The sequence below is a fragment of the Esox lucius genome, chromosome 8 (assembly GCF_011004845.1).
Source record: "Esox lucius isolate fEsoLuc1 chromosome 8, fEsoLuc1.pri, whole genome shotgun sequence".
In the NCBI taxonomy this organism is placed as follows: Eukaryota; Metazoa; Chordata; class Actinopteri; order Esociformes; family Esocidae; genus Esox; species Esox lucius.
The window spans coordinates 20,798,624-20,822,709 of NC_047576.1; the positions used below are offsets into that span (position 1 = coordinate 20,798,624).

General features: G+C 44.9%; 3 protein-coding genes across 22 annotated transcripts in view; 2 read left to right on the forward strand and 1 right to left on the reverse strand.

Annotated features, from left to right (window-relative positions):
* Positions 1-4,816: 4,816 nt before the first annotated feature.
* Positions 4,817-7,889, forward strand: slc10a4 (solute carrier family 10 member 4). Its single transcript, XM_010872162.3, has 3 exons — positions 4,817-5,507; positions 5,930-6,140; positions 6,912-7,889. Exons 1-3 carry the CDS (start codon positions 4,960-4,962, stop codon positions 7,434-7,436), a joined length of 1,284 nt encoding a protein of 427 aa, XP_010870464.1. The 5' UTR covers positions 4,817-4,959; the 3' UTR covers positions 7,437-7,889.
* A 442-nt stretch (positions 7,890-8,331) lies between these two features.
* On the forward strand, positions 8,332-9,845 carry zar1 (zygote arrest 1). The gene is made up of 4 exons (XM_010872163.3): positions 8,332-9,052; positions 9,181-9,273; positions 9,347-9,421; positions 9,509-9,845. Exons 1-4 carry the CDS (start codon positions 8,369-8,371, stop codon positions 9,650-9,652), a joined length of 996 nt encoding a protein of 331 aa, XP_010870465.2. The 5' UTR covers positions 8,332-8,368; the 3' UTR covers positions 9,653-9,845.
* A 1,695-nt stretch (positions 9,846-11,540) lies between these two features.
* The window catches only part of fryl (furry homolog, like), a 72,842-nt gene continuing 60,296 nt past the window's right edge, over positions 11,541-24,086 (reverse strand). For 13 of the 20 annotated variants that reach the window (XM_020048996.3, XM_020048995.3, XM_010872179.4 and 10 more), the window contains 12 exons: positions 23,815-24,027; positions 22,640-22,816; positions 20,357-20,697; positions 20,148-20,225; positions 18,675-18,882; positions 18,445-18,594; positions 18,241-18,339; positions 17,315-17,383; positions 15,980-15,997; positions 15,025-15,135; positions 13,634-13,827; positions 11,541-13,486 (listed from right to left, as the gene is read on the reverse strand). In XM_020048996.3, the coding sequence (XP_019904555.2) occupies positions 13,249-13,486; positions 13,634-13,827; positions 15,025-15,135; positions 15,980-15,997; positions 17,315-17,383; positions 18,241-18,339; positions 18,445-18,594; positions 18,675-18,882; positions 20,148-20,225; positions 20,357-20,697; positions 22,640-22,816; positions 23,815-24,027 (1,896 nt within the window). In that variant the 3' untranslated portion in view covers positions 11,541-13,248. The remainder of the gene's footprint in view (positions 13,487-13,633; positions 13,828-15,024; positions 15,136-15,979; positions 15,998-17,314; positions 17,384-18,240; positions 18,340-18,444; positions 18,595-18,674; positions 18,883-20,147; positions 20,226-20,356; positions 20,698-22,639; positions 22,817-23,814; positions 24,028-24,086) is intronic. The other 7 variants (XM_010872181.4, XM_020048993.3, XM_010872185.5 and 4 more) reach the window with 4 other exon arrangements.

Genomic DNA, 24,086 nt, shown 5'->3' on the forward strand with positions numbered 1-24,086 from the left:
CACAGACTTATTTTGAAGGCCAAATATGAAAACCAGAAGTCTCATTGTTGCTGCTGAATCTCTAATGTCGCTTGCATTGCGCTAATCCATTGCTACCGATTGTAGCTATGGAGTTGAAACAGAGCTAACTAGCTTCTTACCTTGGGTTGTCTTTCAGACGATGGCTGTCTACTTTATATGAGTGTGACAGTCACTCAGTTCCACACAGATGTGCGAATACACAGCCATAGCCAGTTACGTTTCTCTGGCCTCTTAAACCAATCCTAGATTGCTGCTAGGCCTGGGGAATACCTATAGGACTTTTGTTGCAAGGTAACATCTCAAAACATGTTAACCCAATCAAATGAATTGCTTCGGACGTGCTTACACATGTTCAAAGAATAACGCGGGAATAATGCCTTCAGTGCAACAGTAGCTAGCTAAGTGAAGATGGCTGGAAAATCGCCAAATAAAGCCCCATCAAAATCTGTGGATGTCGCATTTGTGGTGAACCATCAGTCTTATGGAAACAAACATAACCTTATCTTAGGTAAAAATTATTGCGACCAGACTACACACTTGCTTTAGAAGATATAATAGGACCAGTAACACTGAATGATGGGTTTTCTACAGCTGTATGTTGCTCCTGTAGCAATCTTCTGCTAACATAGAAAAGCGTGGATGAGGTAGGAGGTAGAAAGAATTAGCGGTTTTGTGAAGGGAAAAGATTATTTTAAACTAAGAACAAAAATAAGTGATTCAGCAGTCTCAACCCCCAAATATACCAACATTTTAGCCCTAACGAATTTTCTCATCTGCACGCCGCCAGACAAAATTCGCCATGCATCCAGGACTTTATGGTGGATTGGCACATGACATACCACCATGAGATTGCCAAACGTCAAAGAACTTAGAACATGAGGAAATTTGATTATTTGGTCTGATGACACCAAAATCAACCTTTTAGTCTAGAATTTCAAGCACTATTTCAGGCAAAAAACAAGGTACTGCCCATCACCTCGCTCATACCATTCCTATGGTGGGAGCATCATGCCATGGGGATGCTTCTCAGCTGCAGGAACTGGGAGACAGGTCAGGATTGGAGGATAGATTAATAGTCTCATTGTTGCTAATAGAATAAAATGCAGAGATGTTTTTATGTCCCAGACTTGAAAACGTTATGGGCCATTCCGCCAAATCTGTGCCATTTGCTTGTGACCTTTCTTTTTCCATTTTCAGCACTGTATCTAATAACACTCGTGTTATACTATTCAAAATGTGGTAAGGTCAATCTCAGGCAACTTTTTACAAGGTTTCTTAAAGGAAGATCCTTGCATTTTTCTCAGGCCTGTTATGGAAACTTTTTCAATATCAATTAAAAGTCATGCCAACAAGTTTCTTTGTTTCTCCCTCCATTAAGAGGGTAATTTACCGAAATAATTGGTTAAATGTTCCAAAAATATATATCTGTAACAACATATGCAGATCTTTTTAAAACACCAAGCCATATTTTGTATTTTTAATGGAGACCCCAACCTCAATATTTTCAAACATCAATGATGTAAATTTTCATACAATTGTTTACATGATGGACCAAACATAATAAAAATTTTTTTATTGTTTATCTTTATTTTTTTAATAAAAAACAGTTAAATGACAAGAATGTACATTGGGTAACAGGAATGAGCACTAAGTAACAGGAATGAGTGCTTGTGTGTGTGTGAATAACTGGATGTCACACAACTTCCTTCAAATAAATAAACATAAAACAGAGGTCATTATATTAGGCAAAAATACCTTAGTTTTAACAACATAAAAGCTATAACAATTGTGTGCATGCTTTTGCAAGAGTGTGTATGGAGTGTGTTCTTGTGTGACTGCTTCTTCCCTAAATAGTTCTTGCGTAGTTTAGAGCTGAGCTTTGGGTCATTGTCCTGTTGTAGGAGGGAATTGGCTCCAATCAAACGCCATCCACAGGGTATGTTATGGCATTGCAATATGGAGTGATAGCCTTCCTTCTTCAAGACCCCTTGACCCTGTACAAAACTCATCAAAGATGACCTCACCTGGTCCAGGCAAGCAAACGTGGCAGTAAAAACTGCCCAAAAGTGCCTATACTTCCTGAGTAAACTTTAGAAGTTTGGCATGTCTGCAAAAACTCTCACCAACTTCTACAAGTACACCATTGGTAGTTACTGCTTGGTATGACTGCTTCCCCGCTGCTGATTGTAAGTTAGCAGAGTGCATCACTGGCTGCCAATCTCCCTTCCGTGCAGGGCAACTCCCAGGCCATAAGGCTTCTCAAATAGCAATGTTGTTCTATTGATCACATGAACACTTCATATGCTCTGGTCACATGTACATTCAATGTACATAGAATATTGTATCCATTTATAGTCACTTCTACACTTATATTTATAATATTTAAGATTCCTTTTCATACTGTCCATATTCTCATGGAATTGCTATATTGTATATTTTTGCTATTATTTGTGCTTTATTTCTTAATGCCAACTCCGTAGATGTCGCGTGTCATGTCAAGAATTTCACTGTTCAGAATGACGCTAGGTTATTCAGTGCAACTGACAAATAAAAATACTTAGACATTGAAATTGATGCTCCAGATACTTTTTTATTGGATCATTAATCAGCACAACAGTTTTCATCTCTGCTAACATAATTGCAAATGGGTTTCCTAATGATCAGTTAGGCTTTTAAAATGATAAACTTGGATTAGCAAACCACGTGCCATTGGAACACAGGACTGATGGTTGCTGATAAAAATGCTGCTGTTTGCAGCTTCAATAGTAATTTACAACATTAACAATGTGTACACTGTATTTCTGAACAATTTAATGTTATTTTAATGGACAAAAAATAATAATCTTTGGAATGTGACCCCAAAGTTTTGAACAGTAGTGTATATACATTTAAAATGGCTATTTCATTCAAACTTCTCACTCCTGTTACTTTGATTCAGTCCTGTTACCCTTCAAATTAGTAACAGGACTGAAAGAACAAGACTGAGTTTTTAGCATAATATTCACAAATACATGAAATTTAGCCATATGGCATCAGTGATAGTATCATGAGAACACTTTGCAACTTCAAGTGGTTTACCAAAACTCTCTTATAAAAAACATAATAACATCTAAGAAATAATTTAGGTAACAGGACTGAAAGTTGAGATTGACATTCTCACTCATACCTACAATAGGATAATAAAATACAAAAATGTAATTGGGTGAGAACTAACTTGTGGTCTTCCCATGGTCTTCAGGAGACTCAAATGATGCTACTTCCTCTTGCTCACATGACTTGTGGAATGTCCAAAAGGGGGGATTGTGTCAGGGTAATAGGACTGAGTGAAAACCTGGGGACATGACCATCTTTCTGTATTTTAGCTAACATATTATGAATTTCCGATAATATATTTTTTTATGTCTAAATTGGAAAGCAAATCACACAATAAAACAAAACAAATACAATTTCTGAAGAATTCTAATCATTATATTTCATGGTTGTCAGTGTTCTAGGTCGTTTTTATTAAGGCTTTACATTAAGTATCATCAAATTGCAATTAGGGACAAAGTGCAGAACATCCAACCTTTTTGAGCTTGAGAAGAAGGAAGTATGTGAGCAGTTGCTAAAATCCAGGTGTGCAAAGTTGGTAGAGGCCTACCCAATTAAGAATTATATTAAGAATATTGCAAACTATGATTGTTGCCATATGGGTTTATACAAAGTACTGAATAAAGGGTCTGAATACTACATGAGTACATGAGATATACTACTTATGAATTGGTACACATTTTCTAAACTGTATTTTTGCTTTGTCATTATGGGTAAAATGTGGAGAAGTTTTTTTTTTAAATTGGTGTCCCCTAGATTCAACCAACTTCCGCATTTCTCCAGCTGTGAGCCTTGGATCTCTTTTCTCTCTGTCCCCCTCATTGTGTGTGTGGGAATGAAAATATCGAGGGATTCCAATAATTATAACCAGTTTATGAGAATCATTTTTATTTCTTGCTTAATTCTAGAGAGCACTGTAAGAAAGAAACTGTTCATCTCCATTGAAACAATGGATCTTCTGGCAGCATATCTATTGTCCCAAGCCATAACTCGTTTCGTCGTTAAACCAATTAATTAGTTTTCCGTGTGTCTTGTGGATTGATTTGACTGGAAACCATCGTCCTGTGCAACTGGGAAGCTGTCATTAAATTAATGACTGCATTTGACTTATGGCAGGACTTTGAAATGGCTAACATGAGTACGAGTCCAATTAAAGTCAAACGTGAGAGCCCTTTGAAATTCACATGACACGCCCACTCAGAGATTATTTTTTATATTACTTCGACCAACCAAATTAATTAAAGATTGAAAAAGCACAGAAAAAAAAATATGTTTACATTCAACGAACGAATACAAACATCATAGTTTCCCTTCATGTTTGCCAACTTCGACATTTGACCAGTCACTCAATGTTCTGTGTTTGCCACAGCAAACTGCAAGCATGATTCATTGAATATGGTGTCAAAAGTAAAATGACCCATATGCGGTCTTTCATATAAATAGGGGAACATTTAAGAGTGAACTGTACGATGAATAGGTCTACATGTTTTTTCTAATGCACTAGCACAAGGAAAATATCTCTGAGTGCTCAAATTAATCACCCTAAATTATGAATTTCCCATTGACGGTAGCAGACTCCCACAACCTTTCTTAATGTAATGCTAGCGCGCCTGTTAGCTGGCGGGACGCTAGGAGCCAATCCGTGGCCCTTGACCGCAACTAGGTGGATCAGTGTTTAAAACGAAACGCCATGATGCGGCCGCATTTTCCCTCTAGTGCCTGGAGTTTATAACAATGTAAATTGGTGACAGCGCTCGATGACGACGCACCGCAAAGGGACCGCAGTTTACGCACTGGCACTTTTAGGGGGACAAGAAATGTGGAGAGCTTCTGTCCCCTAGTAAAGAGATGGACAACTCAAGTGTGGTCGTCACTGATATTACAACTACTGGCCTAATAGAATTCCAGAACTTCACCATGAATGACACAATCTCCCGACTCTCGGAAAGCTTCTCCGCGGAGCTCGCCATGTCAGGATTACGCGCAACGAACGACCCCGTGTATCTGAAAGCCAGCACTCTCAGGACTGCTGTTGCTGTTGGGCTTCGGGCTGAAATACCGACCACCGAATCCACTCACGTGGTGATTGCCTTTTGGGATTCCCCGCTAAGTCATGGAATCAATGTTTTTGTGGGGATTGTACTATGTTTTACCATGCTGGGGCTTGGCTGTACGGTAGATGTAAGCCAGCTTGGTGATCATATCCGCAGACCCATCGGGGTGCTTCTGGCTCTGGTGTGTCAATTCGTTATCATGCCCCTGGTCGCCTTCCTGCTCGCTCTGGCATTCTCTCTCAACGATGTAGCGGCTATGGCCGTGCTACTGTGTGGCTGCTGTCCAGGAGGAAATCTATCCAATATCATGTCTTTATTAGTGAATGGGGAGATGAATCTGAGGTAACTAGAAAATAGCAAAGAAAATTCCCTTATGGAATTCTCGCAAAGCGTAATATATTTGGCTACACCTTTCCAAGTGAGATATAAAATGCACATCAGCAAAAGTATTGGAATGTGGAGTCAATTTTCGGTTAGAAAACTTAAGCTAATAAGTAAAATTTTACTTACAATACACGAGTCTAGGTGTCACTTGGTTTTTACGCATTAGAACATTGAAGACGAAGACTTAAGGTGAACCAAAATATTAATGTGCTATAAAAAAAAAGTTATTTTTTTTCAAATAAGGACGCGTTACAAAAGCTACTATTATTCGTTAAACGTCAACCATTTAAAATTATATGTATGTACTGGTCACTGATTTTACGTTATGGGACTTTAATATAAAGTTAATGTGATGGTGTGTTTCATCTTTTTTTCTCTAGCATCATAATGACCATCTCCTCCACGGTCCTAGCGCTGGTGCTAATGCCGCTGTGTCTGTGGATATACAGCCGCGCTTGGATCAACACTCCGGTGGTCAACTTGATGCCGTTTGGTGCGATTATCCTGACGCTATGTAGCACTCTCATCCCCATTGGTCTCGGGGTAGTGCTCCGGTACCGCTACAGTCGGGCGGCAGACATTGTTTTAAAGGTAACTACAGAAAAGGCGTTATAAAAATGTTTTGTTGATGGGTTTCCTTGTTTAATGTGAACACTTGGCAATTTATTACATGGCAGACACTTATCCAGTGCCATGCACAAGAGCAATGACATGTTTTTTTTACATTACACAAAAATATTCAATAAAATAGTATGCCTAAAAATTTAAAGTGAATATTGGATTACATATCTGAATGTGTTTAATAATTTTCTGATTCACTTGAAAAACAAGACAAAAACGGAAGTGTGCATTACACTGTATAGCTTTGTCAGCTAAAATAAAATAAAATAAATTGTAATAGATCTTTTGACATTGTTTTACCACCAGTCTGACACTTGCATAATTGTTTTATGTCTCGCTCTTAGTGGAGACAAAGCTCCACAGGGCACGGTCACAAAGAACCACTGTACTGTCAGGAAGAGCCCCTCCCAATAACGTACCTACTTAAAAGCAGCCTGGAGAGGGAGGGGCACCACAAGTGACAGAATCTAACAAATAACAGATCCAAGGGGGAAGGAATGTATGAAATCCCGAGGATTCAAGTGGACCTTAGTAACTCCAGTCTTGTCCTTACTCTTTATAATATTGTTTCCAATTGAATAGCCTAACCCCCCCACCCCCACCCACACACTATCTTAATATCAATTCATCAATATGTGGATATGTATAAAAGCTAAAACTGCAAATAACTGGGAATACTATGTGAAACCGTCTTGGTGTGGTGAATGCCTACGCCATAAAACACTGTACATTTTCCCCAAGGTGTCCCTGTGGTCTCTGTTGGTGACCCTGGTTATGCTGTTCATCATGACGGGAGCCATGTTGGGGCCAGAGCTGCTGGCCACCATCCCTCCCTCTGTCTACGTGGTGGCAGTGCTCATGCCAGCGTGTGGCTACGCAGCAGGCTACGGCCTGGCCACCCTCTTCGACCTGCCGCCCAACGTACGCAGGACCGTGTCCCTGGAGACCGGCTGCCAGAACGTGCAGCTCTGTACGGCCATCCTTAAGATGGCCTTCCCACCGCAGCTGATGGGAGGCATGTACATGTTCCCCTTGCTCTACGCCCTCTTCCAGGCAGCTGAGGCTGGCATATTCATTGTGGCCTACCAGATGTACCGGAAGGAGGTTTTACAAAAACCTGATACAGACCCATTGGGAAGCAATAGGGACATTGGATATAATAGGTTTGAAGATGAGGACATGGGCTGTGACGCTTATGGGTCTGTGACTACAAGTGACCCAAATCTTATCATGCTGGAGCCTTGCCCCGATTCCACCCCTGTTTAGGATAAGACTGCACACCTTGAGTAGAGTGGTGCATTTTGACATTCAGGTCCACTCATGACATTACTGTCAAAAATGTATGTCACATTAGTAACCTCTGACTCTGGGGAAGAAACCTCATGTTTGTATACATGCCTCATGAAAGGACAGAACATTTATGGAGGAAACCACAAAATATCTGTAGCAAATATAAGCCATACAACCATAAAACATTATGTTCTTAGAAGTAAAAAAAACAAACGTTTTATGAATACTTTAACATCTTGTGTATATATGAAAATGGCTGTGGGAATCGATCTCACTAAAAGTATTTTCAATTTATCACATCACAGCCGACAAAAACATATTGTTTGCCAAAAGTACCAACTTTTAACATGCTTGTAAGTCTATTGTAATCATCTGATCTACAGAACATAAACACTCTTCGCCGCTCACCCTAGCTCAAAGACTGTTGTTGTTGTTGTTTTTTTTTTTATTAAACTTAGATTTTTTTTAATAGAATGCTGCTTTAAAAATGTAATAAATTATTATGACAGACAATTATTATTTTTACAACAAATGTTCAAGTTTAAGGCTACACGTTTTTGTACCTGTGGTTTTAGTTCAAGACAAGAACAATCATGTAGTGACCTACAATCCTTAAACAGAGCCTAATATCATACTCCATATCAATATATGTACGATGACAAAGTCTGTAAAAAGAACAATTGTGTATTTGTTTATCAATGTATATTTAAATAATACCTGAAAAATAAAAACATCTAGTGACACTTCTACATTCCCTTATCCTGCGCCGTTTCATGTTATTCGCAGATCAAGAGTGATTGGTCTTTGAAAGCAATTAGAACTGGCACACCTGACTACAATTACTGAAATGGATCGTCGTCAATCTATTTAAATTGGTAATGCAAATAACCACAGTTGGCTGAGAAAAAATGGCTTCATATTTAGACGAGTCAATCGACAACTATTTCTATTCATCTTACAACCCTTATTATGGCAGGTACCCCAAACCAAAAGGTGCGGGATGGAGAAACAAAACTTATTTGTCTAACTATGGGGACACTGACGCCTACTTTGACAATTACCAGCGTGCGCAACTTAAATCTATCTTATCTCAAATAAACCCAAATCTTACGCCGAGGCTGCGTAAAGCTAACACCAAAGATGTCGCGGTGCAGGTCAATCCGAAAAAGGATGTCTCAGTGCAGTGCTCCCTCGGCCCACGGACCCTCATGGCCAGAAAGAGAGACGCTTTGCGTAAGAGGAGACAGGAGGAGGCCCAGCTTACTAGTAGCCCCGGTAGTCCAGGCACCTCGGTGGGAGGAGTGCGCTACCCTCGCACGCTGGCAGTCTACTCCCCTATCGCGTGCAGGAGACTTTCATCATTTCTAGAAGACGAAAAAGCAGAATCAAGTCAAACACAGACTGATGAACCAGCTGAAACTGAGAAGCAGGGAAAAAATAACGAGAAGTACACGGAGGAGAACATAGAAATCGCAAAAGATGAAAATACTGGGTCAGTTAAAGTTACAAAGAAGACTGAGCAGTCAGTTCTGACCGAGGATGTTAAAGCAAATCAGGCTGGATCTAAAGTCAAGGCACGCGTGAGGTTTCAGGTGAGTTCCGTTTACTTTAATTGACATGCAGACCCACCCACTTCTAGATTTGAAATGTAGACTATGTAAGAGCATCAAGTATAGAGATAATATACCCTTTCTAACTGGTCTTCCAATGCCATCCCAAGTTTCTGGAGCAGAAGTATGGTTATTACCACTGCAGAGACTGCAACCTCCGTTGGGAGAGTGCATATGTTTGGTGTGTCCAAGGAACCAACAAGGTATAGCACTAGTCCATTCACTCCTGAGTATGACTGTCTGGAACTGCCAGTAATCAATTACTGTCTCTGTTAGGTCTATTTCAAGCAGTTCTGTAGAACATGCCAAAAGTCCTTCAATCCTTACCGTGTTGAAGACATCACCTGCCAGGTATAAATCCAAAGTAATGTGTGAACAGTTACCGTAAACCATGACGAACTTGTGCTCCAATTACCTTTGTCCAATCTGTCACCACAGACCTGCAACAAGGCACGCTGTGTGTGCCAAACAACTCTACGCCATGTTGATCCCAAACGCCCACACCGCCAGGATCTCTGTGGCAGGTGCAAGGGGAAGAGGCTCTCCTGTGATAGCACCTTCAGTTTCAAGTACATAATTTAGCAGGAACCTGCACATGAACTTTCACCTACATCACATCCAACCTGCAGGAAGTGTCCTACAACCCAAAGATGGCCCTCATTCACATTGAGGCACTGGGCTTATATTTTGAGTTTTTTTTTTTTTTCTGTTCTGTTGCATTATGGAAGTGATTGCAGGAAAAACATCTGTGATTAAATAAAATGGCAATACCCAGCAGTCTACATTCTCTGGAATTCTTCTTTGCACTGTCTTGGATGGCTCAGTGGACAAAACTGAATTTAAATGTGACTGGGTAATACAAGGTGATTTGTAGAGCAGTCTAGAGTTGCCTCACTGCAGTGTTTCATACACGACCACCTGCTTTTCAAATCAGTGTGACAGAAGCATGTGGAGAAACATCTGCAAGACATTGTTCAAGTGAAATTATCCTTTGGTTTCCTACCCAGAAAATGGTGTATATACAGGTGCTGGTCATATAATTAGAATATCAAAAAGCTGATTTGTCAGTAATTCCATTCAAAAAGTGAAACTTGAATATTATATTAATTACACACAGACTGATATTTCAAATGTTTATTTATTTTAATTGTGATTTATAACTGACAACTAATGAAAATCCCAAATTCAGTATCTCTGAAAATTTAGAATTTTACTTAAGACCATATTACTTAAGGATTTTTAGAAATGTTGGCCAACTGAAGAGTATGAGCATGTACAGCACTCTACTTAGTTTGGGCTCCTTTTGCCTGAATTGCTGCAGCAATGCGGCGTGGAGTCGATCAGTCTGTGGCACTGCTCAGGTGTTATGAGAGCCCAGGTTGCTCTGATAGTGGCCTTCAGCTCTTCTGCATTGTTGGGTCTGGCATCTTCCGCTTCACAATTCCCCATAGATTTTCTATAGGGTTAAGGTCAGGTGAGTTTGCTGGCCAATTAAGAACAGGGATACCATGGTCCTTAAACCAGGTACTGGTAGCTTTGGCAGTGTGTGCAGGTGCCAAGTCCTGTTGGAAAATGAAATCTGCATCTTCATAAAGTTGGTCAGCAGCAAGAAGCACTCTAAAACTTCCTGGTAGACGGCTGTGTTGCCCTTAGACCTCAGAAAACACAGTGGACCATCACCAGCAGATGACATCAGAGAACTTAACTTTGGACCACTCAGCAGCAGTCCAGTCCTTTTTGTCTTTAACCCTTTTCCTTCCCTTCGCCTCTCTATTAATGTGCTTGGACACAGAGCTCTGTGAACAGCCAGCCTCTTTAGCAATGACCTTTTGTGTCTTGCCCTCCTTGTGCAAGGTGTCAATATATCAGTCTGTGTGGAATTAATGTATACATTATAGAAGTTTCACTTTTTGAATGGAATTACTGATAAATAATCTTTTTGGTTATATTCTAATTATATGACCAGCACCTGTAGGTTAAGAGAAACTGGAATCAGTTTCCTTTTAAACAGCAAACAAGCAAATTTCAGCCACTGCTAACAATGGTAGTTCTACAGAAACTGTTAACATGAAATCTACAACATTGGCTTTAATGTTCCTTAAAGGTGATTTCACATGAAAACATTGGGACCCTTACTCTAACAGTTCTGGCCTCATATTGACAATGTAGCCTGTCAAAGTAAAATGTCTTCTCACAAACGGTGTCATTAGAACACAACGATTAAAGTATTACACATTTCTAAACCAGGTGGTTTGAATGGCTGTTAACCATGGTATATGAAACTGTATACCACAGGTATTGCATCACTTTTTACTGCTCTAATTGCATCGGTAACAGATCATTAAGGCATTTTGGGATTTGTTATAAGCAGTGTCATGCCAAAGAACAGGTCTTGGGAATACACCACCCCTGGTACCTTAGTGCTTCCAAATAGCCCTAACAATGTAGTGTGAAGACAATGACAAATTCATATGATCAGGTTTTTATTTATCCAGAGAGGAAAAGGCTGGTATGTGAGATGACAAAAAAAAAAAAAAAGAACGGTAATGCTTCTCTAAATAAAAACTATTTTTCAGGTAAATAATATATCCATTAAATAATTAAGAACAGCATTCAAATGTACCAGACAAGCAACAGACAAGGTCTCTGTGAGGAATGAGTACAGTGATCGTTCACAATGTGCCATGACAAGTTTTCTGCGACGGTTTCAGACATCAAGTTCATGTTCTGCAGTTCCACAGGCAGCGAGCAGTGCCTTTTCAGAAGCAAAAGCAGAGCCTTAATGGCAGCAGTTTCCACTCAGAACACAGGGCCGTGGCACACAATCAGCCGCTTGAATCAGCTAACGTGGACCAACACAGGCCTCGGTTTCCCCTCATAAGGCTTTTTAGCGTATCCTGTGCCGGGCCGACACCAAGAGATCACAGTGGAGAGAAGGAATGCATATGACTGGGCTTGGCTGGGCTGTGGCGGTCCAACAGGAAGCAGAATCTATCCTAGCAAGCCCCTTTAACCAGTTCCAATGACGTCTGACCTCTAAGCATTTGGACCGCGACCCCCACCAGGCAGGCCAGTTTTCAGGAAATAAAGTTTGTGTGAAAGGATAGTGGAGCGAGTCCTTAGTGACTGTCTATTCCATTAGCTTTATACAGACTACCCCAATAAACAGTGCATTACACAAAAGTACAAGAGAAAAATACTGGTTTTACACTATACATTTTCTAAAATATATACAGAGTAAAATAAGTTACTGATGTTTTCATAATGAGTTGTAGCCAGTCTGCGTGTGTATGTGTGTGTTTGTATGTGTGCACGCAATGTGTATACAAGAATATCCAATTTATAGCACACAGACTACAGTCTCTACAGGCAGCTACTTATTTGGTTACAGAGTGAGTTTCATTAGATGACCTATTGAAGATGATGCTGGTCTTCAGTGCAGGTCAATAAACTTGATGCAGATCATTAAACGGATAGATTTCTCTTTCTACAGTCCCCCGTGGGGGTGGGGGAAACGACCTCTCCCCCAGGGTTCCAATTAGACGTTAAATATCCTAACATTTACAATCTAGGATGTTAGCTCTAATAAAAAATAGGCGATTTCTCAAAAAAAATATTCTTGCAGTGCTCTCCTCTTTTAAGCATGCTTTTTTTTGTCTTAGTATTTGTTTAGGCTTCTTGACAGGGACTTTCAAGAGTCCATCCGGTTTCCTTCCGGACGGACACCCAAGTCTCTCCCATGCTCCAACTCTTCTGCTACAAGAACACACCAGATTGTCTCCCTGACCAGACCTCAGGCCCCATCCAGAGTCCTGAGAGGGTCTGAGGAGGCCACTGGCCAATAGGGAGGCCCGCCAGGTCATTTCCGCCAAAACACTTCCAGTTTAGCATCATCATCCCCTGCCTCCGTCTGACTTCGGGACCAGTCTTCACCAGTCACATAACACCACAACTTATTGCAGCAGAATTTTGCAAGTTGGTTATTCCGGGAAAACATATTAGCTTTCTAAGTATTAAGTCATATATATATTAATAAGAGTCACATATATTCCCACACCCTTTAGCCCTTATAGGTGGAGTTTGTCCTTTTCTCCCCAACACTGAGCTGACGGGAGCCCTGAGTGGTACAGGGGATGTTGGCTCTAGTCCAGCCCAAGCCAAGCTGGGTGCCTGGAGCCTCATAGTCCAGTGCTGACTACAGTGGTCTGGGGGAGCTGGCAGGCCTGACTCAGAGCCTCTCTGATCTGCAGGTTGAGCTCCATGAGACGGCCACTGGCCTGGGACAGGTCCCTGCTGGGTCCCACCACAGCCAGGCAGCCCGTCTGGCCCAGTGTCTGGTGACGGAAGTAGATGTGCAGTAGAGTCTGGACTGCGTCGTCTGACTCATTCCCAAATATGTCATTGGGCCACAGAGACCTGGTGGAGGACAGGGAAGGATCAGAGGGGCTAGGAGGTGATATACTACAACCAACTACACTGAGCACATTATACACCTGTGTAATGACTTACAATACAGAATCGATGTATGATAGAATGGGACTTAAGACTATTCATTTTTCTTACCTGAAGGTTTTGACCTGTGTGAGGGCCGAGCCAAAGTCTCTGGCCCTCAGGCTCTCAATCAGTGATTGGATGGCTGACTCGGTGCTGGTCTGGGAGGCATCAGAGACACCCATTTCCTCCTGTCCATCAACTCCAGTCTCTGCCTGCTTCAGACAGCTCTCCAGCATGGCCAGCTCTTCCGACATGTTGGTCACCTTGAAAATACACCACCGAAAAAGTTAATCTCACGTGTGTGTTTCTGCAAGACCTGTCTAGAAATTCAGTGCAACAATGCTGTTAGTATTGATTTGTGATTAACTGGAATATCTGACCCAATCTCTCGATGTGAGAAATAAGTCAGTCTCATTCAGGGGATTAAATGAAATTAAACCAGTAAAAAAAAAACTGAGTGGAACTAGACCCAATGGCAAAAGATTATCACATGGAGACTGTGCAGCCCTGCCTCAGTGCCTGTTGGGCTGCAAAATATTGAGGGTGTGGTTGGTGTGTGTGTAAGAAAGATAAAGAGAACACATACATCTTGGCATTGCATAGAATTTTGAAATCTTATCCTACTGGGACATTCCTTCATAGTCATTTTTTGGGGGCATGTCACCTAAGTGGAGGTTCAACTATACAAAGAGGTGCATGCTTGGGTTGTTTGCATTGTGAAAGTTTAATTTCATTTATTTTGGGGGGAACACAAGATATTTCATTATGTTAAAATCGTTTTTTTCATGTATTTAATAAAAAAAATAAAGTATTTTATTTGTAGTATTGTTATAGTAAAATATGTATTGTTCTTGAACTTGGTTGATTAAATAAAGGTAAATAAATCAGTGGACTGAAGTGATGCCTACTGCTCCTTTTCTATAACAGTGCTTCCGTTGTTGCCTTCCGGCAGCTTCAGTGTTCCACCACCCGTTCCCCTGCCCCGCCCCGTCTCACCTCAGCATCCCACCACCCGTTCCCCTGCCCCGCCCCGTCTCACCTCAGCATCCCACCACCCGTTCCCCTGCCCCGCCCCGTCTCACCTCAGCATCCCACCACCCGTTCCCCTGCCCCGCCCCGTCTCACCTCAGCATCCCACCACCCGTTCCCCTGCCCCGCCCCGTCTCACCTCAGCATCCCACCACCCGTTCCCCTGCCCCGCCCCGTCTCACCTCAGCATCCCCCTTCAGTGTTCCACCACCCGTTCCCCTGCCCCGCCCCGTCTCACCTCAGCATCCCACCACCCGTTCCCCTGCCCCGCCCCGTCTCACCTCAGCATCCCACCACCCGTTCCCCTGCCCCGCCCCGTCTCACCTCAGCATCCCCCTTCAGTGTTCCACCACCCGTTCCCCTGCCCCGCCCCGTCTCACCTCAGCATCCCCCTTCAGTGTTCCACCACCCGTTCCCCCGCCCCGCCTCACCTCAGCATCTCCCTTGATGGTGTCCACAAGACTGATGAGTTTACAGTAGGCCTGGAAGAGCAGCAGTAGCTGGAAGTGCAGCTTGTACAGCCGGCGACACAACTCCAACTCCTGGAGAGAGAGAACACAGAGTAACCCACAGACACCCAGCCACACCTCACCGCCTTCTGAGAAGGCCAGGCATAACGCTCACGTGATCAGACAGATGAATATCCTGGGTTAGAGACAGAAGGGGGAAGAGATGAAAGGGTTAACAAGGGCCAGAGCTGAGAGATGTCCCTACAGAAACTACCAATGGGGTCTAGACCAGTAGGGACGGGCCTGCACTATTAACCAGCAGTACAAGTAGCTATTAACATTAGCCTTGGAGGACTGGGTGTTCAACAGCCACCCCCACCAGTCTGGGCCGGTGACGTCTATGAATGACTGTCTGGGACTGTCTGTCTGTCATGCCCCTGAAGGTACATCCAACCACAGTGATGAGAACTACTGACCATATATGGCCGGAATTATCCAACAACATCAGGGGAACATGAAAGAAAAATTGGATTTTTAACATTTATGGGAATGGAGCAACAAGCATGCAAAATGATAGGTAGACCAAATCTTGCTAATCACAGCTCTCCCTCTCTCTCTATCCTCTCCTCCCCATAACCAAGGTCAACATCCCCCTTCTCAAATTAGCTAGACAACATTTACAATTAGGATTTTACGGCAAATCAGTCGAGAGGATGGGTTAAAGAGTTTTATTAAGGCAAAGCCAAATGGAAAGAATCAATCTGCATAAGGCTAATGATGGGAACAGTATGAGAGGTGAATGAGGGAGGGGCCCAGGCCTCGGCTGGCTGGCTGGTTGGCAGCAGTGGTACATGGACAGAGGGTGAGATGGTCAGTGTTGTCTGGGTGACAGCATCATTATGTTAGAGTCTAGAGGAGTACTAAGAGAACCACTTACTGCTAGTTTTTCCATTTGCTAAGCAAGAGGGTGAGCAGGTCACAAAAACAACAAACAAAACAGGAAGAGAGAAAGAACCAAGAATTAGTGAGCTTTCACATGATACAGTGAGCTGACAGGCAAGAGGCAGGAGGGGTAGCCGTCTTAACACCTGTTTTCAGATCAGTTCCAACAGTGGTTCTGTAAGAAAAACAGCTCACAGCAGCTGTTCAAGGATCAGTGTGTTTACGTCCAAGCAGTGGAAAAACATAGAGATGGGAAATGGGACCGGGAGGCTGCCGTAGACAGAGGGAAATGGGACCGGGAGGCTGCCGTAGACAGAGGGAAATGGGACCGGGAGGCTGCCGTAGACAGAGGGAAATGGGACCGGGAGGCTGCCGTAGACAGAGGGAAATGGGACCGGGAGGCTGCCGTAGACAGAGGGAAATGGGACCGGGAGGAGGACGTAGAGGGAAATGGGACCGGGAGGAGGACGTAGAGGGAAATGGGACCGGGAGGAGGACGTAGAGGGAAATGGGACCGGGAGGAGGACGTAGAGGGAAATGGGACCGGGAGGAGGACGTAGAGGGAAATGGGACCGGGAGGAGGACGTAGAGGGAAATAGGACCGGGAGGAGGACGTAGAGGGAAATAGGACCGGGAGGAGGACGTAGAGGGAAATAGGACCGGGAGGAGGACGTAGAGGGAAATGGGACCGGGAGGAGGACGTAGACAGAGGTAAGAGGACAGAAGACATTGCAGGGGAGTGAAGTGGAAGAGAACAGCGAATGAGTATGTTCAACTGTGCTGATGAGAATGCAACAGAGCTCATCGTTTACAGCCAAGCACTTTCTCTTCCCTGAAAGAGAGGGGGAGGGGAACAAGAGAAGGGAGCTGTACATCTTTCACCTCCAGCAGCCAAGTCAGAATATTCCGGGGACAAGGACATCACACAACATGGCCGGGACTTATTCAGGCCTGGGATCCCAGCTGAGTGAAATTAACTACATTAATTACAAGGCAGAAACCAAAAACAGGTGTGTCTCAGCCCTCAACATCCCTGTAACAGGTAATCTTGGCTGACCTCAAGTCAGCGCATATCTATCAGAAAGCTGAATTAATACTGGCTTCAGGACCAGCGGACTGACCAGGGTTCAGTAGCCAAAAAGTGTTAAGATCAGCAGTTTGCGTCTCATTTGAGCGGCGGATTTGGTGAGCTGGTAGGAAGTTGAACCATTTCGTTGAGAATGAGTGGGCATTTAAAATGGCTTTGAGACTCAGCGATGAGGAGGCATTTTCCATATGTACCGTGCATTTCTACACACAGCTCAGCGGTGTTCAGGTATGTGGGGGTTACCTGGGCCTGAGTGTTGGGGCGCTGGTTGTCGTCCTTGTCGCCAAACGTCTTCCTGCAGTTCTCTAACCACTGTGAGGATGGGAGAAGGAAAGAAGACACACGTCATGCCTACGTCAGTCTATGCAAGGCATTTGTTTTTTAATGGAAAAGTGTAAGAGAGTGTGTGTGTGTGTGTGTGTGTGTGTGTGTGTGTGTAGGGGATAGATTTAATAAGAGTGCTGTACTTAACAAATTAAAGAGGGTCTGCTTCAGGGCAGGGAGGGGGCGGTTCCCCTTCCTTCATGGACCGCACCCTTCTCATTCAATTAGCATCCCAGAATCCCCCATCCCCTGCTCTCACACACAATCTGTCCTCTTTAACCCCCGCCACCCACCATCTCTCCTTCCTGCTCTACGGCACTGTAACTGATTTAGCAGGGCCAGGGGATATTTTTAGCCTGTCAGCAGGGGATGTCGCTAGATAAATCCACTCATATCATTGCAGTGATTCAATGGCTGACCCCTGATGAGAGACACCCAAGCCATTAATCTTCTGATGACTCAGCTTGTTGTCTCTCCTCTGTTCTCTCAGTTTCTCCCTGTTCTGGACTAGAGTGGAAATCAGACTGTATCTAGAGCATCGTTGAGCTTTAGGAATGAGGCCAGTGAAGCCCCCCCCAGAGGTCTGGTGGAGGTCTGGTCTCAGGACAGATATGTAACATAATCAATAACTGGATGGAGGATTGAACAATTGTAGGAACTGTTCTGTGATTTTCCCAGATTATCCTGCTTATTCCTTCCTGATATAGCAAATCCTCCAATAAAGGATCTCGGGAAAAGTAGAGATCCTTTAAAAGAGTTGACAGAATATTGTAAACCTAATTAGGTGCATAAAAATAGGGTGACAGGGTGTCCAATACAGATGGAGATAAGGTGATGGATCTCACCTCCTCGGCTGCCTCCCTCTTCCCGTTGTACGTGTCCAGGTGTTCCTGCAACTCCAGCACGCTGAACTTCAGAGTCTCCAGGAGCCCACATGACACCAGCTACAAAACAGACATAACACACCACACGCTTGAGTAAAAACAGCTGTTTGGAGAATTTTTTTTAAACCTAAAACCCTGGAATCTTTAGTTGCAATGTAGACTCACTGTTTCAGCGTCCAGCAGCACCGTGGGGCACTGAGAGTGAGAGGTCATGACCTCCAGGGAACTAAGGAACTGGTTCCCCATTCGCTGCAGCCTTTCTCCAAGGAAACGAACCGACGAGTGGGTGATGGTGGAAAACTTCCGATGCATGCTCTGCATAAACCCAGACAATGAAAGTCAACAGAGCTCACACACACACACACACAGACAGAATCCTACAGGGTTTCCCTCACCTTAAACAGTCGGGAGAACACGTGGAAGGTGTACACAGCAGAGGACCCATCCGTGTCAGACAACATCTGGTTGACATGGCAACGCCAGGCATCCTCCTCGTTGTCATAGGCGACAGGCTGGAAAGCTGCCAGGATGGCGGAGAGGAAGGGAGAGGGGGGTGGGGAGGCCTTGATCTCGGGATAACCATCCTGATCCCCCTCGTCTTGACTGGAGACACAAACACACAGGATCCTGCTTTAGCTCTACTGACACACAACTCACCTCCTTCCAAACGCACCAACATGCACAGCCTCGCTCTAAGTGGAACCAAAACAAACAGACTTCCTCTGATCCGCTCTCACTGCAGACGTTTTTGCTGCAGTGTGGATTCAGCAGCAATCCACTGCAGAGCCAGAGCCAAGATAACACAAGGAGCTTCTACCTTATTCACACACACACACACACACACACACACACACACACACACACACACACACAGAGATACTCACAGGCCCGTGGGACCAAACAGTCTGACGAAGCAGACAGAGTAGAAGTATCTGATGCCTGTGCTGCCGAGCACTGTGGAGGACACGGTCTTCATCCTCATCTTCACCTTAGCTAGCGCCTCTTCCTCTCTCTGCCTGCCTTCCTCTCCACAGCACGGTAACAGTGTCTCCCTGCCAGCTAAGCTAGCCTGCCTGTCATAGTGCACCGTCCTACACAGCAATGCAGAGCATGCCTCTATCGAAGCCCACGATCTGACACACACACAGCAACACAGGCCCCAACCTCACAGCAGGAAGCTCCACACACAGCGTCCTGCTGAGTTAAGCTTTCTGGTTGGCACACACATATGCACACGTGGGTACACACACACACACACACACACACACAGCCGAGCCCCTCTGTTTTCCCGGGGAGGATCGTTTTGGAGCACCGCCATTCCCTCTAGCGATAAATAATTCTGCTTGGGTTTGGAAAGGGGGAAACATAATTCAAGTAACTGCATGTGTACTAAATGAGCTGGCTTCTATATCTCTGGTATTTCTACAGAGTTGTGTTGTTGATGCACTGTGACTGGAGTCCTCTAGCATGTTTGACCACCTTGGTCACAGTCTGTATGTTAAAGCCAGAAAGGAGACACCTTTAGAAAGAAACCAGCGGCCGGCCAGGAGGCCAGCCTCACCACCCAGCCAGGTGACCTCATCAGCCAATGCAGTTGGGAAAAGCCAAAGACAACCTAACCCATTACTGCAGCTCATAAGACGAACTAGGCCAGGCAGACCTGACACACACACAGACACACACACACACACATACACACTTCCAAGCAACAATTTCAGTAAAAACTGCACATACAATACTTAATGTCCCATTACACACACATGCACGCACACAGTTAAACACTGAAGGGTCAGCGGCAGAGGCATGCCCTTAAAGTGGGTTAAGGGGTTAAGTGCCTTGCTCAAGGGAACATCGGCAGTAGGTGGCACCTGAAATATTCATGCCAGCAACACTCCGGCTTCTCGCTTACAACCCCCAGATTCCTCTTCTCCACATGCAAGTGTGAACTGAAATCATGTACGGAAACGTAAACAGAATGTCAACGTAGAGACAGGATCACTTAGTCACGGATACACACCGGAACACGTACAAACACACCTAACTGGAGGCCCCCGAACCGTGCGGCAAGTTCTCTCACCTGGACATATCCGAGAAGTCCGCCTCCTCCTCCTCACAGCGTTCATCCAGCTCCTTCAGTGCCAGCGTCACATCCTCCTCGCACACGGAGCCACAGGGGCTGTCTGGGAGGGGGGGCAGGACCGTGAGGGAGTCCCCCTCCTCACAGAGGGATCCCGGCGGGGTGTCTATGGCCGGAGGGGGAGGGGGGGCCGGGTCAAGTTGGTCGTGGGGGTCCTGCGTGTCCGTGAGATCGTACAACTCCGGGGGGTCCGGGGGCAGAGGGGGGGCACTGCTGCCAAACCCCGTGTCTGTGCTCACACTGCTGCTCAGCTCGTCCGCTGCCGTCATGCTAACCCCGTCCTAAACAACAACACAGCCAGCAGAGGAGGCTCAGTAGCATGTTGAAGACACTAACAAAGTGGCGGTGGGGGGGGAGTGGGGGTCACATTTATTTCGCCTTCAGAGGCCTGCACTGAAAAACTGCATTCAAAATGAGCAAAGACACCACTTCTATAACACTGGTCTTAAAGACATTTCCTGGTGACCTTATGGAACCAGGTCAGATTGGTTGCCATGACAATAGCCCTTCTGCAAATCTTCCTTAGATCCACTTAACTGTCTGCCTGACATGGAAATGTAACAAAAACAACATAATTCTGAACTAAACAAGAGGGAGTCTTGGTCAGTATAATTTTAAAGACTGATATTCATTTTACAGTTCATATTCTGAGTCGGTCTCTCTCAGGAGAAATCAATAAACAGAAAGACCAATATCAGTGGTGGTGCTTAAGATGGTGACCCTCATGGTTAAAAAGCACTGACAACATGGCCTTCTGAAAGGCCTTCAGACAGATGACCTGTCACACAATGATGTGTTTCATGCCATGAACTAGTGATTTACAGATCACAATAAAACAACAGTAACTAACTGTGCAAACAAAATATCGTTATGGTCAATTACATAGCATTGGAGTTAAAGTAGATCACACGGCACAGAAAAGTGACTGTTGAACACAACCATGTTGTGACCCAACCGACAATGACCAAACGGCTTTGTCATGTGACAGGGCAGATTTCTGAGTGACAATAACAGGAAACAATACGAGTCGCCTGTTCATGCAAGACATGTCCATGGACGTCAAGTCCAAGGAGGGCTTTTCCACAACGTCCAATTGAAATGACTTGATTTCTCAGTGTTTTTCCCTCCATCTGAAAGCCTGGTGCATTAAACAGAGTGGCAGGCTGCCAAGGCGTCACTGACGCACAGGGGCCATATTACGGAAAGCTTTTAGGAGTGGTGGGGGGCCGTCTGGGCTGTCGCAGACCAGATGAGTAACAGTATTGATTATTTTATCGGGGGCTCATTAGGCTAAGAGCTGGGCCTGTGATGAGGGAGATGTCCTTGGCTTGATATTGAGATGATAGTGGGAGGAGTATGAGATCATAGGGAACGCACCATTCACATGACTAAGGAGAAGTGTTCGGTTCTGGAACTGTTTCATTCACATTTCATCCACAGGTTTGTGTCCTTTGTAAGGGCCCGTGAGAATCAATTCAGAATGGGTTTTCAGGGGTCAAACACAGGCAGCTTTACTATCCACACAAACCCTAAGGACAGGGAACTATATACATTATGGACGAAGTGTTGAACAAGGGGGCATACTCACCATGGTTACGCAAGCCAGCGTTCGCAGAAACTGGTTAATGTAATAGGATAATGGAAAATGTTAATGCGAGCGTTAGTGAGCGCATGTTAAAATGTTACCTGATTGGGTGACCAGGTTTGATCTGAATGTTATGTGTGTTTTGCTTCACAGTGCTCTCTAATATTGCTAGCTGACTCAATAAGCTCATACTCACATGCCTTGGGGTTGTCCAGCGCTCAGCAGGAGGTCTAAGTGCCCATTTGAGCGTTCAGGTACCCAATTGAGAGCTGAGCAGTTTCAGCTGGCCTGAGGCGAGCAGCGCCCAAGATCTCTCCCCCAATCAAACATGTCAAAGCCAGACCGGACAAGCAGAGAGAAAGCAAGAGCCCAGAACAGCGGTTGCACCCGCACAACAGGACGACAAGAAGAGGAAAAGATGCGAGCAGAGAGAGCGCCCCCTCCTGCTCTGTCCAGAGAACAGTCAAGAGCCAGCCTGCTGCACATAAGGAACAGCGCTGTCACCACAGAGCCAGGAGAAAATGTATAAGGCGGGCAGCGTAGCGCAGGGAAAAAATTAATAAAATAAAAAAACTTTAAAAGGTAACGAGCTAGAAAGAGCCGGAGCACCACAATTTATTTCTCCCGATTGGTCGCACCTCAGGCAGCTGGCTGCTGAGGGAGTCGGAGCGGGGCATCTCCAGGGCGGGGCTGTCCACGCGGGGCAGCAGGGCGGTGGTCTCTTCCGTCAGACCACTGCAGGATGACTCCTGGGACTGCTGCAGAGAGTCCACGTGGTTGGACGTGGCGTCGTCCGTAGCTGAGTCACTGTTCATCTGAGGTGAGGGAGACGGCAAAAAAAACATTTGACCTCGGTTTTTTTTTAAATACAAATTGGAGCCTACTCATTGAACATCTCTGCTATCATCTACTTCATTGCGCTTCCTCAAGCCTACAGGATATCAGCAAGTATACCGTTTAGGTTTTTCAGTTAAACATTCAGCCACATTTTTCTGACGTTAACCTTTCTGGAAAAAAAACTACAATCCAGGTGTTATTCATAACGTTGGACTTTCCCACAAAAATGTGTCTGTAAATGACATGCTGCATGCTCATCACAGCACAGTTTGAGTTACCTCACATCTACACACGACAGTCTTTTGGCCGACGGCCACTGAAGGCACAGTCTCATTCGCACAGCGCGCCATCAAGCCCAAAGTAGGAGGAAGATGAGAGCACAGGCTGAAGTGCAACTCTAGTCTAGGAATTACTGTTGTTAACAGCTTGGCCAGGTTGGCTACAGAGCCACTTAGAGCAAAGCAAAGAGTTTGATAAAGGCAGCAGGATGTTTGGGTTACTGGGATCATGCTCACAGAGGAACATGCAGTTGATTAGATGCTAGTTGTACATTTCACTAGTGTTTCTGTGAGATGGCATGCTCTGGACTAGAGTCAAGAGTTAACACTTTGATACAGCTAATCTCCCAGCTACTGTGTACAGGAAGGAGCTACATTGAAGACCTAAACATACCAGAAAGCTGAACCGAAACTGAGAATCAGAAGCACCGACTGGGTCTGTACATTACTTACCTAAAACGATTTATGTAGGAATGGGGGGGACAGGTTTGTGGGTAAAATGAGGGGGGAGGCTCTAGGTTTGGGGAGTGAGGGGGGCAGTGAGGGGAAATAGTGACCGTTCCCAGCAGAAGCAAGCGTCTAGCCCCTGACCATAAGGGGCGAGGAGCAGCTCTGCTCAGCGACACGCACACCATGCCAGCAGGCTGTGTGAGGAGCAGGGGGGGCAGAGGGGAACCCGGTTGGTGGTGGAGACTTACGAGGCCAGAGCGGGTGAGAATCTGGCTAGCGGTCAGTACCTCCTCCTCAGACGACTCGTCCGTGTCCTCCTGGTTGGTGAGGTTGAGGCTGGGCGTGCTGCCCGCGTACTGACACTCCTGCAGGGACGGCGTGTCCCCGTCTCCTTCCCCCTTGTCCATGCTGTCCAGGGAGCGCCGACGCACGCCCCAGTTGAAGTTGTCCATGCTCTCGCCCTGCAGGACACCCAGAGCGACAAGTCAGATGCCGGAAAGGACCAACTTAGGAGGAGGCG

What these genes read in the sequence shown, in the direction of transcription:
- slc10a4 (XM_010872162.3), top strand. Translation starts at nt 4,960, where the DNA reads ATGGACAACTCAAGTGTGGTCGTCACTGATATTACAACTACTGGCCTA. An exon ending in AATGGGGAGATGAATCTGAG is followed by an intron (nt 5,508 to 5,929) that starts GTAACTAGAAAA and finishes TTTTTTCTCTAG; the next exon opens with CATCATAATGACCATCTCCT. An exon ending in CGGCAGACATTGTTTTAAAG is followed by an intron (nt 6,141 to 6,911) that starts GTAACTACAGAA and finishes ATTTTCCCCAAG; the next exon opens with GTGTCCCTGTGGTCTCTGTT.
- zar1 (XM_010872163.3), top strand. Translation starts at nt 8,369, where the DNA reads ATGGCTTCATATTTAGACGAGTCAATCGACAACTATTTCTATTCATCT. An exon ending in GTGTCCAAGGAACCAACAAG is followed by an intron (nt 9,274 to 9,346) that starts GTATAGCACTAG and finishes TGTCTCTGTTAG; the next exon opens with GTCTATTTCAAGCAGTTCTG. An exon ending in TTGAAGACATCACCTGCCAG is followed by an intron (nt 9,422 to 9,508) that starts GTATAAATCCAA and finishes CTGTCACCACAG; the next exon opens with ACCTGCAACAAGGCACGCTG.